Raw genomic sequence first — 14127 nt, 5'->3', positions numbered from 1 at the left:
CGTTATGCTAAAGTCTAATCAGACCTGTTTTCTGTTTTCACGCCTGACCTCACTTCTCACAGCTCTAGTCAGGCTTCCTACAAATCTACTTCCGCTTCAGTTGTATTGACACTGTATGACAGTCTGAGTACAGAGGGAGTTTTAGCTTAATTACACATGGGGGTCTCTCACCAGCAGACACACAGTGCACAGAAAAAACAGTTGCAAAAACCTGCAAAGCAGGCAAGGACACCCGAGTTTTCTTTTGCCAAATTTTGTTTTAATGCCTGTTATTCTTGCTCTGTTGTCCACTTATCCGTGGACAAGATCGGTTTCACAAATAAGTATTGACCATCTCGACAATCGTGAATCACCCAAAATGAAGGAAATCGGGGCTATCAACCTGCGCACCCCTAAAAATGCCCCCCTGCCACTCACTAAAGCTCCTCAGAGAAACACTGTTTTAGCAAGTAGATATAAAAGGTGTGTTAAATTAAACATATAAATATTTCTCTTCCAATCAAACCATAACACAACTACATCCTGCTGATAATAGCCTTGGCTTTTGACCCACTGCCAAATAAATATTCGCTTGATTAAGTGTCTCACCTTCCACTGTACCCCCCAGGACCACCGGGGTAGCCAGGCCTGCCGTACATGCCCTGCTGTATGTACGACTGGCCGGATCCTCCTTTGCTCGGGAACTGCTGCTGCTGAGTGCTGAACTGAGGCGAACTGAGCCCTGCTGCGCTGGCCGACATACCCGATCCCATGTGGTTTCCCCCGGGATTCATGTGGTTGTTGCTGTTCGCCATAGGATTACACAGCACCTACCAACAGAAGTTAACTGGTTTCACAAAAATCATGCTCATAAAAAGTGAATTTATAGCTCAAGTCTGCAGAATAAAACACAAAAAACAGTGAGGCTGTTTTAATATGGATGGATACCTGACTTTGTGACGTATTAGTCACACCCCACACTGTTGTAACCACAGACAGTGAACCTGGGGGCTGGTTGGTGTTCTGTTGCCAGGGGACAGAATCATACGGAAATGATCCATCACTGGAAAACAGATAAAAACATTATTATTGTGGTGTTTGAGGCAAGATAGCATACAAAAGAATGGAGAATACATTTTTTTAATTGACTTGATAATGAGTTTTCTTATTAGACACAGAAAAGAAACTAAATATGAGCAATTCTTACAGCTGGGGAACAAAATCCTTGGATATAAATAAGAAGTAAGCAGGAATTTAAGTAATTTTGAATTAAACAAATAAGACAGAGTCTGGTACATCGAATAAATAAACTAAAGCCTCTTGGGTAGAGACAAGTGGTCTGTGCAGAGGGGAGTGAAATGCTGTTTTTGGAAAGCAGTTTGTTTTCTCTCCGAGGTTAGTTCTTGGAATGGACGACATGTTCAATATTTCCTCATAAAAGGCACAATATTCCCCCAAAGATCCTCAGCGGAGGCAAACAGCACTCATAGCTAATTCCAGGATTTTCTCTTAGAGGAAAAGAAAAGCAAGAGCACACAATGTTCTTCAAAAATATTACTTCACATCACTGCTGGTTTGCCTCTCCACCCCAAATAAATCCCCTTTTGCTCCTTCCTCAGTGATTCTGGCTCTTGGCAGAACAACAGGATTTTTTTTCCCCCTTTACTTCATAGTTGATATAATGTCTTGGTGGCAACATTTTTCTCCTTTTTTGATTTTTTTTAACCATTCTTCTTTGTTCTTTTGACAGAAACGCATTCTCACACATGTAACTGACCTGTGTGTGAGGCCAGGCTTCATGCTGTTCATGCTGGGCTGCATGGGAACTTTTCCCTGTGGTTCGTTCTGCCTGTTCTTCTGATGACGCAGCAGGAGGAGACGACCCAGCTCCTCACACCACGACGACAGCAGAGCTGCATGAAAAGAACACACATATAAACACATTAGTCAACTCTGCATATTTATGTAATAAGACATCTAATCTGGTGATCATATTTAAAGTAAACTACAGGAATCAATTTTAGTTCCCTATTCTAACACTGCACAAAGCTCTATTTTTCCCATTGTTTTAATTTAGTATAATTTGGTCATTTGTGAAGGGTCCAGAGTAGAGCCACTCCTGAACCAAATCTTTGTTCCAACAGGTTCTCAACTCAGAGACTAATAAATTCAGCTAATTTTTATGCCAAAACAGGTGATCCTTCTATTGTCACAAAAGATCATATAAACACAATAAAGCTCACTTCATATACATCTTAGCAATCTAGCTAAATAAAAATTATTCCTTAAATCTAACAAAGATGATTTATTCAAATGAATGAGAATATATGTTTTTTTAAATATTGTATGGAAATGTTTTTTTTTTACCCATTTGCAACCACAACAAAAAACTTGTTCAACTCTCCTCTTTCTGTGTTAGAATATTGTTGCATGTATTGCGTACACGCATGGTTTTAAACTTGCGGACATTAGTGGTCTATATCAGGGAGAACTGTAATGCTTCTCCTTTATGTAGAGAAGCATTGTAATTCCTCGTTCTTGTAGCTCCACAGACCCATCTGAGCTGCAAGTTTTAGGGCAACTCGTTTTGCTGTGGCTCTTTTAAATGTGAATGAGACATTTCAAGCCCTGCCTACTTCATGTCGCAGAGCGTTCCACTCCACCCCGTTTGTTCGATAGCAGCAATACAATTATCTATCAGCAGAGAAACCTTTTATTCCCAAGTTTATTAAAGATGTCAGCAGCAGAAAACTTGACCATCCAACGTTACATGTTGGAATCAGATTCTGACCCAGAGCAGGAGAATGAAAACGACAACTCTGCAGAACCATGCATTCAAATGAATGAATCACAGTTTTGTTATTACTGTATTTACAGTGTTTTCATCCATACCAACTACCTACAATTTAGGGAAAAATTTAAATAAAAACTATTAAAATGTAACACGAAAGCATAAGATATCTACACAGCACTCCTACATACTCAGAGTACACAAAAGAGAGACACTTCATGTTTCTCATGCCTCTCTGTAAAATGAAAAAAACAAGCAACTGTTTCAATTGGCCTTTTATTAGTAAGTAATTTTATTGCATTTTAGGTTGTTTGGATTCTAATATTTCTATTAACTTATATAATTGCAGTGTTTCTGTTTTTTCCCTCCTTCTTTTATCTTTCATGATGATAATTATTTTTATGAAACTGCTTCAGTTTACGTTTATGCTCTTAATTGGAAGGAATTCTCTCAGTAGCTGCTTCCTGGCTAAATAAAGGCTGTATTGTGTTTCTATTTTAAAATAAACTCACAGAAGACCGGTTGTTAGCTGGCCTACTGTGTCAATGCTGCACTAAAATGCACGCTTGCTTCCAAGGCCTCCAGAGGGCAGCCTAATGCAGCACAACTGACTTGGATTACTTGCCGCTTTTATATTTTCTCTATCCCATCATATCTACCTGCAGTGTGAAATCAATCTGCAGTACAAAAGGGACCTCCTGGCTCTCTTTCTAGCGAGAGGCAGTAATGTGGTGCGAGAGACGAAGAGAGAGACAGAGCGACTGGGGTTACAGATAAGATCAATGTAGGAAGTAAGAAAAAGTGATATCTCCACTGTCCTTCACTTCCTGTGTTCAGCACTGCCACTCTACGCCAAGAAGCCTCTTCTCAGATCTCCCAGGTGTAATCAGACTGCCTCAGCAAGAAAGCAAGACATTTCTTCTTTAGGCATTCGTGCTGATTTAACTTTTTAAAAATGATCTTTTTAATCTATCTTTGTGGCCCATTTAAATTTCATTTTTATCTCCTCAGACAAAGTGCTGTGAAATAAAACAAAATTTGTTCACTCTTTAACTTTTTGCCTGTAATATATAGCATGCTAACAAAATATTTATACTTTTTTCCGAAAGATAAACGGTTTGTTGGACAACTGCTTACTCTCAATGTAAAAATAGAAAGAATAAAGGGCAAAGAAGAGGAGCAGCAGTAATTTCTTCAGTAGGGTGGAGAGAGCCAAGCCTCCTTGTTAAAGTGGAATTATTCCACCCTGCCATTAAACAGAGCTTATCTCCACACTAAATCACCACCTCCACACAGTGTGACTGTCTCTTTAACTAGCAACCCACCATTCGGAAACCAAACTCTGAGAATGAGTGGCAAAATCACTTTAAAATACAGATGGAGAGAACTGAAAAGTGTTAGCCAAATCAGAATAGAAGCAAATTGCAGAATCTTCCTGCAGTCAATCACAGGAATGTTGGGTCTGGACATTGTGAAATATCCTAACAAGTTTATTCATTTGACCTTTATCTAACCTCACAGTCCTTTGTTTGTGACAAACCCCCTTGAAAACACCATCAAAGTCTGGGACTACATCGTCACCTCTTTACAGTTTGTCTCTTTTATTTACTAAACGTTAAATACCAACAGTATGAAGTAGTCTTTCTGAAATCTTCCTCATTAAAAAGTTTGTTAATGTCATCGGCAGAAAAGACAAAGCACCTGATGCCAAGAGCGGAGACAATCGGCCAACAAAAACGGGAATGAAAAAGCCAAGGTCCCTGTCTAATTACGCCTCTCTTTCATCTTTTCACTTATTCCGATTTCATTTACACTGAAGTCTTTACAGTTTAATTGCATACTTTATAATGAAGACGCTAACAGCAGCCTGATGAAGATGAGTCAAGGTTAACAGCTCACTGGCTTTCTGTTAAAGCCTTTTCCCCCACAACCACACTTATATAGAGCTTTACTGGAGAAATCAATATACTCCAGAGTTTTTTTTTTAAATGACATGAATGGAAAAAAACAAAAACAATTTTAGGTTATTCTTTTAACCCAAATGGTGGATTTAGACATTGAGCAATTTCCACCAATCAATGAAAAAAACCTTAAAACCTGACGTCTACAGCTGGTCACAGCCCTGCAGAGCGTGGCTGCAACTTGAAAATGTTTCAACACTCCACAGCTATGGACAAAAACACAATGCTGCTGCACTGTGAAACACAAAGCTTATTAGAAACATTCTACATTGGTCCCAGAGGGCTTATCCTCCTGAACTGAAGGGATGTTTGTTGCTGCTGTGCATTGAAGCGCTCAACAACTCTAACATGAGTGTTTCAGTCTATAGCAGCCTCTACAGGGAAGTTAGGTGGAAGTTACACAACTGTGGTGAATTGTAAAATATGTAAATGGGACCATGGCTCCACTGTGGATCACAGTGTATTTCCTTGATTACCTCACCCATTCTACGACAGAATATCAAGGTATCTTTGGTAAAAAAATAAAACATTATAGGCAACAAAAATATGTGGTAAGATCAAAATGTTTATTTTAAAGTCAAGCACATCTGTTCTTCCAAAAAAAAAGCAAGTTAATACCCTCTTTAAAAGAAAAAAAGAAAAGAAAAACCCTTGTTTTTAAACTTTGTTAAGAACCGTTAAGGCACTAATCTATATAAAAACGGATGAATACTAAAAACATATCCCTACTTGTGAATATTTTGGGCTTTATTCTCTAGACTGTTAATCTAAAATCAGGTAAACTCCGAACTTAGTAATAAAAATATTAGTAGGACAACAAAATGTTTACGAGATCTGCCCAAAACTAATCTTTTAAATTTTTATCTACTGTTTTGTGTGGAAAAATGTCTCTGCAGTTCATCTAAAGTTCTGATTCACCGTACACCAATGTGTTCTCATCAGCTTATTTAACAGCAATAACAATATACCAAATTTTCAGAGCGATTTTTAGGACAATGAAAGACACTTCTTTAACAGAGCGACTCTGTAACAAGTGCTCTGTCCAGCAGTGACATCAGGACTTAAGCCGGAGCTCCCAGGAAGCTCCCTTTCTTAGAAGCTGAGGAGTTTTAATTGAGTAATGCCCGGTAATGACACATGGGACATATGGGTCCTCCACACTCAAGCTGTATTTAACGTCGTGCAGCTGACTGATAGATTGCGGGAGCTCTGGCAAGTTCTCACCTCAACTCGACCGCTCCTCCTGGGAGCAGCCGGGAGAGACGCAGAAAGCGAGCCAGGCCCATTAACTAATGACAGAGTGGTAGTACAAGTCCTTTTTACAAGGGAACCCGAATGCTAATTACTATGAACTGTGAGGGTGCTGAGCGTGCACAAGCATATGCGGATGTGTTGGGGATTTGCCTTTTCTGTGCAAATATTTTGTTAAAGAAATCACGACCCTCTGGATGTATTTAAAATGTGCCTACTCTAACATAAAGCTGCTCAATGGGTAATCTCACTTCCTTAATGAGCATCTATTGTGTTTTAAAAATAAAGATGTTGATCTGCTACATAATCAAACAGACACACACACACACACACCCCTACACCAACACTACGCTGATGCAGAAGCAGCAACAGAAAAGTGTTAATAACTTGCATATTTCCCAGATGTAAACTGCTGTATAAAAACCTGATGAAATTCTACAAAAAAATAGTTTTAGAAAATGAAATCCAATTTATGTCAATTTCTCTCAAACATTTATGATTAACTTCAGTGTGTTATATTCTCTTCCATGAAACCAAGCAGGAGTGTTGTCACTTATTCCACAATTAGAAGAGCATAATCATGAAATATGGTTTAATCTTGGGATAATCAACAACAATAAAACATGGTGCTGCAATCACTGGTTTGCCACTTGATTTCTACAGCAGTGAGTTCATCAGCATAAACACATTTTATTATCAATCTTATAATAAAGGCTAAAAATAATGCAATCTACTGGTACTGAAGCATAACAAAGTTTCAAATGATTAGGTTTTGGTCCTTTTAATGAGTCAGTGTCATCGTTTTTCTCTGGGGTTTTGGAGCAATGTAACAACTCCCTTCTCCCACTCGTTGCAGAGCACTTCTGGTCAGCTGGCATACAAATAAGGCAACTACTTTCTTTGCATATCAGATAAATTTGCCTGTTAAAAATGTTTCCAGGTTGTTTCAAATTTCCCCATAGACAACAAGAGGAAAACAGAAATACAGAAAAAAAGTGACATGGCGTTGAAAGTAAAACAGAACAAACCACCACTATTCTTTAGGGCAATGTGGAAACTGGAATTGCTGCTTGAGTTTCAGTTGCCGTCACACTTGAGGAAATGAATTTTGTCAAGCACTAAATTCTGTCATGTCTAAGTGTTTTTGCGCTCCATTTTGAAATTATGAATTTGGGTTGCACAATTCCAACTTGGAACTTGCCGTGTTTAACTGTGCAGGACTAGGTATATTAGTTTTGCCGTTCCATCAACCGTCTCATTTTAATATTATTAAATGACCCTCTAGGAATTAAACTTGAATGCTTTATGGGAGCCCATGTGTTGTCATTTAATTATTAGCAGAACTAATCAGAAAGTAGGTCATGGCATGTGTATTACTTTTAGCTTCCAGCATCAAACATGCTGGTGTAAGTGAAGCGTTTGCATGGACTAGGTTGACATGAAGTAATGTTGTTAGTGAGATATTTCGAATTTGCTGCTGTGGTGAATATATGGAGCTTACATGATGTGTGAAAGGTGTGACTGTTATGTAGCTGCATTTATCCAAGCAACAAGTGGTGCAAGCTCTACCTGAAATGACAGCCTGACTAATTAGCCAGCTAGTATAGGGATGCTATTTGTATAAAGAGCAAAATGTCAAAAAGGTGTAATAATCAGCACATTTGAAAACTACTATTATGCAGGGTGGGCCATAAGTTTCCATACATAGAAGAATGCAAAATGTATATTTCTTTTATATTTCAGAAACCCAAAAAGATGTGTTTGACAAAAGAGCAAAGAATTGAAATTATACTGATGGATGGCAGTCGCATGTTTGCACAAAACTTTAACAGAAAACATAGAACGAGCATCACACACGACACTGTGGCAAAACTTATTTGCAAGTTTCAGAAAACTGGAAACCATGAAGTGGTCCAAGACGTGCAGCGATTACACAGTGTCCCACAAAAATAAAAACGGCTGTCCAATATAAAATGTTTATTTTTTCTATGTATGTAAACTTATGGCCCACCCTGTATAGCAGGTGCTTGTTCTCTATTTTGCGTTGCATTATTATGTATTGAAATTGAAACAAATATCCTAGAAAACTCTAGCATAGCTGTAGTGATTATGTAATTTTGGTGTCAGTAGTTTGTTTATAAAAAACAAAAAAAAACAATTACATAATTTATTACTTTTTAGTTTACATTTTTTGTATAAATACCATGATACTGAGAAACTACTATTTTTTCCTATATATAACCAATAGGAACATGATGAAATCTTGAATATGATAAGATACGTTACAGCATGCATCCTTCAAAATACAGCATTTACTAGAATGATATAATTAAAACTAAAAACAGCAAGAAAATACTTCAACTAAGTTAAATGAATCTAAGATAAAAGAAAAGACTGTTTGAGTCAAAAGACATCAACAGTATAAGTTCAGTTATTCAGAATGTTTTAAAACTGAATGAGACCCACTGCCTTTAAAGCAAACACTGGCAAATTTAAAGCACAACTCCGAAGGTTAAATGAAAAAATTGAACATCGTGAATTAAAGTCTACATCAGCTTTTGTCATAGGTTATATAAATGAAGGAATTACTAAATGAAAAATTAAATTTTTTGAGCGAGAAACAAAGCAGCACTAGACAAAGAAGCCTTCTGAGACAATGTGTGGGATGATAAAGCAGCGATTCATGATAGATATTAAAAAGCAAAACTCTGTAAAACACCGGCAGGTAGTCCTGTACTGTGTGGGCACACGGTATTATGCAGAGGAAGAATATGGAGGGGGGCGGGTAAAATAAATCCTTTGAATTATAAATAAAAAAAAATAAAGTCATGCTTTTTGCTGAAGTGTAATGGAAGCCATTTATGTGGTCGATGATATCCTCCTTCCTGCCCCCTCTCTGTAAAAGCCAACTTCTTTTAAGAGAGAAGCATATCAAATGGGCTTTAGTCTCAACAGCTCGGAGGCGGAACAACCTAAACATGCCCTGCAGAGAGACAGCTCTGTCAGAAATCATACTTAGCCAAACCTAGTTCACAGTCAGAATATTTCAAATCTAAAGCTCCTGCTACAGACAGGCTATTTTGGGAATTTGTTTTTCCAACAGTTTTCTGTCCTGCTTTTAAGCATCTGAACTGAAAAAGAAAAACAAAGTTGTTTACAAATCTGACTAATTTGACAGTATCCCCTCCACAGCCTGTGGTGGTGCACCAGATCTGAGACCAGACAGTGGGCGGGGGGAAGAGGAGCAGGAGATGATGAATGAAAAGACTGAGAACAAGTGGAGATGAAAGGAGTGGGCAGATTCCCGCCTCCCCGGCGATGCGTGTGTGGTTTCACAAAAGCCAAATAAATGATGCTGCAGCCCAGAAGGGAGGGTAGCTCTACCTGAATCACTCTGACATCTCCTGCAGGTGCTGGTTTCTGTGGGGTTCAAATTACAGATTTTTAAATTGGGTCAATGGTAGAAGAAGAAGAAGCATAGACACCAAACATAATGCAATGTGATCTGACCAGAAAGCGAATGCAGGGCTATTTTAGTCACATTTAGCCACTAAATAACAAAATATTTGTTTATTTTCTTCTTACGGTATACTGGTTTACTAAGACCTATGCTGAGACTCAATGTGAAGATGTGTAAAAAATTTTTAGGAGATTTCGAAAAGTTCTTGCAATGAGTTATCTACCTTCAAGATGTTTGCTGTAAAAGAGAAAAGTACAAGAATCAAAGTTACTTTTTGTTTGTTGCTTTGATTATTTTTTCAATTTAAGGCATATCAGAATCCAAAAGTACATCTAGATCAGAAAAAAAATATGAAGAGAAAATCAACTTTTGGTCGACGTCGGCCAGCATTTAAGTGACCAAAGCTACCAGCGCTTCAAACACAACTTACCAAATAAAATCACTGCAAACAATCTGAGCTGATTTCATTGGTTCATCTGGGGAAATTGAAGAAAAAAGTACCTCCCAAACAAAGATCAGAAACAGGCTGCGATAGAAAACTGGCAAAAATCATAGAAAACAAAGAATGGTGATGTTGAGAGATGGAAGGAGCTTGCAGAATTGTAGCAATTCCTACAAGTCAAGGATTTGCAACAAAGTTTTAAACTTTAATTTTCTTAATTTCATATATGTTTTATGACGTCAAACTCCTAAGAGGCATAGTGACATACTTGGGTAAGTACCTCTACCTACTACCAACAGAATACCTAAACTTTTCAGGGATTTTGTGCAATATGTGAATAGTATGGGTTCATTTTCTATTCAGCATCCCTCCGTCAACACTTTGTGAAATTACCTTTTTCTACAGTATATTAGGATCTTTTAGAGCTATTTTTCTTTGCAAAATGACTCAAGGCTAAAATTAAAGTGAACATCAATTTTCAAGTCATATTTTAAATGATCAAGCAGGTTAACGTCTAAGTTTCAGTGGGTCATTGTAACACACTTTAGCTGTTGTAGCTATTGGGGTGTTGTTCGTCCTGCTGGAAGGTAACGCTTCACCACTGAAAGTCTTTTCCATCAGGTTTTCTTCAAGATCGCCCTGACCTTAGCTGAGTCCATCTTCTTATAAAGTCTGACCAGCTTCCCTGTCCCTGCTGAGGGAAAACGCACTCAATCAATGATACTGCCACCGCCATCTTTCAGTGACGGAGTTTAATGCTCATGCCCGTGTGGACTGTTCCTTCACACAGTTTTTTCATGTAAGTGGAAAGGTTCAATTGTCTCATCTTGAGTGAGCATCACTTTCCCCCATATGGGCTGCAAAAAACTGTAAACATGATCTCTCATTATGGCCTTCTCTAAATGCCAATTCGTCCACGAAGGCCAGGCTTGAAGAAAACACAACTAACAACGGTTCTGTCAACAGATTTTCCCACCTAAGCTTTGGATCTTAAGCTGCCCCTTGGCTGCTTAGAGTTAGCTTCTCTCCCTCTAGGCTGCTCTTATGATTAATGCTCTCCTTGCCCGATATGTCAGTTTAGGTGGAGGCCCATGTGTTGTAGGTGTGCAGTTATCCCATACTGGTTCCATTTTTAGGTAGTGGATAATAGTGCTTCATGAGATTTATAAAGCTTTTATGACTTACGCTAGCTTTAAGCATCTCCACAATTGTATCCCTGTCCATGATCATTTTCTTTTAATGATTCCGTTTGCTCATTGCTGTACTCCAAGAAACCGCTGAGGCCTACACAGAGCCGATGGATTTATAAATAAATAAATAAATTAGACGCAGGTGGATGCTATTTACTAATGATGAGACATCCGAAGGCAGTTTGTTACGTTGGACTTTACTTAGGAGAATCAGAGTAAAAGGGTTTGACTATTTCCACAAGACACTGTATTTCTTTAGCTCATGCATTATGACTTTAACCTACAGGCATGACAGACATAATGGGATGTGAAATTCAGGTGACCAAAGTTGCAGTGTCAGAAGTTTGATGACCGTCCTGCTCAGCCTTTTACATCTGTACGTGACATGTCACAATCCCAGCCATCATCACAGCAGCGCCCACGCTCACGTCGATGAGAAAACAGAAAATATCCAACTCAAAAATAGTTACAAATCCAGCTAATGAGCAGCTGTGAGGACACAAGCATGTATGCTAAGATAGAAATAAATAAATAAATAAGCAAATGCGGAAACCTAAGTGTGCATTAATGAGTAAACAAACAAATTCAGTGTCTGGGCTTTGTGAAGATGAGCTTATGCGGAAAGGCGCCTCTCGCTGGCTGTGAGGAACATCAGAGAACAGTGGGCTGTGAATGAACTGCTCTTATCAGCCACGTGCAGTTCCCCACCACTGGAGGGGAACTAGTAAATATCACATGCTTAATTATAACCAGACAGCTACTTGTCTCAGTTTTCACAATGACGCTTTCATCTCGCTCTGCTGCTGCTTCAATGAAAGCGTGAGAGTGAAAGAAAAAAAGAGGAAAAGGGAAGGTTTCTGAGATTTCTTTTCATTCTTTAAAAATATCAGTTGAAAATTAGGAAGTTTTCAACATTTCTTAAAAGAGATCTGCTGACTATATGAATCAATCCTGCTGCTCAGCCAGGAGCCGTCTGTGAGCTCCTCCCTCGCCGTTATCAATGCGAGCCATCAGCTTGCACTACTACACATTCCTTCCCCAACTGTCAGACAAGCTCTTGTAGCACAACTTAATATGGCCACTTGCTGTTAGAGGGAAGAAGGAGGCGGCTGCCAGGCACGACAATGATTCACAGAAGAAGAAAAAAAAAAAAAAGCAGAAACAAGCTGCAAAAACAAACGTAGGCGCGCTCACACACTCCAACGCCAAATGTCACCAATGAGTCACTAAACAGTCTGATGGGAAGTGCTCAGTGAGCTGTCAGAGGAGGTCACTGCAGTGTGTGGAGTCAGTGATACGAACAAAGCGTTGAAGGGAAGGGAAAGAGGAAGGTTGAAGAGTTTGTAGTGTGTGGCTGTCGGCTTCAGGATGCAAATGGTTTCAGTGGTTTTTCACCCTGTGCAGGCTAACAGAAAGTTAGCTGGCTCGGCTCGCTGAAAGCACCGACGCCTTATCATGTTTGCTTCATGGGTCAGCTGAAGAGTGACATGTTGGACGCAGGAGACGCTTGACTAATTAAGTTGTCAGTTTTAAGGTTAAACACTGATTGAGAAGCTCGCAGAGAGCCATTTTAGTTTTTATAGTCCGAATGCCCTTTTACGCATTCAAACTGTTTTCCTCCATGAGACACACAATTGACAATAAGGATGAAATCAGAACTGGAGAGCTCAAATGGAAAGCATGGCTCATTTTAAGGCTCCGTTATAAGTAATGAGCGGATATTTTCTGGCTTCTAGCAGAGTGGTGCTTTTCGGAAAAGAATCCACAGTGGGAAGTGGGTCATCTTCTCTAGACAGAAATAAAACAAAGTGTAAATATTGCACTCTAACCACTAACATGCATATGTGCTCATTAAGGTTTCATAACCTTAATGAAACCTTAAGGTAAATTGTTTACAGGATAAATTGTAAACATTGAAACAAGATAAATTGTTTGTATCTTGTAACCAGGTTGCTATGTATTGCAAATTTTTGCTCAAGTCCCTCTTGAAAATGAGCTCTAGATCTCAACGGGGTTTACCTGATTAAATAAAGGAATATGAAATATAAATTGGAAGTAGTTATTGAGGTAGGGGCTTGATAATTTACATCAATAAATCAGTCCCAGAATCAGCCTCATTATCTATCAAATATCTGTCTGAAAGATTAATTCTTTCATTCCAAATGAAGGAAAACCATCATGCATTTAAAGAAGCGAGAAAAATTTACACTTCAGTTGAGAAAAAACTGTAAGCGTAAACAAGATTCTTTATTATTTAATTGAGTAAAAAGAAAGATAAAAGCAAATTTATAAAAGCAAATATGCCAAACACTCTACAATCTAGTATTTCAAATATAAGGTACATTTTTCTAAAAACAAACTTTAATGTTTAAAATATTTTCAATGCCGATTTGAAGTCTAACTCTAAAGTTTCATCTCAGGAACCAAAAACATTACTTGAAGACAAATTTTGAGCTCTGACAAACAACTGTAAGAGGAAACAAAAAGGAAATCCGAGGTTTAAAAACCATCTTTGATCCATCAGTTTCAACGTCAGATCGGCCATGATTGAACAGGAAAAGGAAGTGCCAGTGTGAGTCAGATGGAACCATTTGCATTTCTGCCATCTCTGTCTCTCACAGGTCACTCAGAAATGCTAAGTGGTACTTGGTTTCCTGGCTCAGTTAATTGGATGTTGTGTTGGTTTCTCTCTTTGGGTTTGAACTTTGATGACATGAAGGAAAATATTGTACAACACAAAAATCTAAGGAAATGAGGTGAAATGTATGTTGCAAAAACTATAAACTTGTAAAAACAGAATCGTTTATTCCAGCAAAATCCCAACAAACTGGTCAGGGTTTAAAGGCATGGAAAAACACCCAAATCTGCTTCTAGTTGTCTTTGTTTCTCATGACTGAGTTAGAACACTGTTCTGTTCAGCAGAAAGAGCTTTGGGGAAGGAGTCATCACACGGCTCTAATTAACCAATTGGAAATAGACTTGGGATAATGCAAAGAGATTCATTATGCTAGATGTGAAAAAGACAACACCAACAACATGTGAATATCACTGCC

The 14127-nt window shown here is 38.4% G+C and overlaps 1 protein-coding gene across 8 annotated transcripts in view; it reads right to left on the bottom strand.

Annotated features, from left to right (window-relative positions):
- The window catches only part of LOC102237688 (zinc finger MIZ domain-containing protein 1-like), a 120595-nt gene that overhangs the window by 7225 nt on the left and 99243 nt on the right, over positions 1-14127 (bottom strand). For 5 of the 8 annotated variants that reach the window (XM_023327380.1, XM_023327376.1, XM_023327378.1 and 2 more), the window contains 4 exons: positions 9367-9402; positions 1757-1892; positions 928-1042; positions 589-809 (listed from right to left, as the gene is read on the bottom strand). In XM_023327380.1, the coding sequence (XP_023183148.1) occupies positions 589-809; positions 928-1042; positions 1757-1892; positions 9367-9402 (508 nt within the window). The remainder of the gene's footprint in view (positions 1-588; positions 810-927; positions 1043-1756; positions 1893-9366; positions 9403-14127) is intronic. The other 3 variants (XM_023327379.1, XM_023327382.1, XM_023327381.1) reach the window with 1 other exon arrangement.

The sequence above is a fragment of the Xiphophorus maculatus genome, chromosome 22 (assembly GCF_002775205.1).
Source record: "Xiphophorus maculatus strain JP 163 A chromosome 22, X_maculatus-5.0-male, whole genome shotgun sequence".
Lineage (NCBI taxonomy): Eukaryota > Metazoa > Chordata > Actinopteri > Cyprinodontiformes > Poeciliidae > Xiphophorus > Xiphophorus maculatus.
The sequence above is the reverse complement of the archived record's forward strand: the minus strand, read 5'-3'. Positions and strand labels throughout refer to the sequence as shown.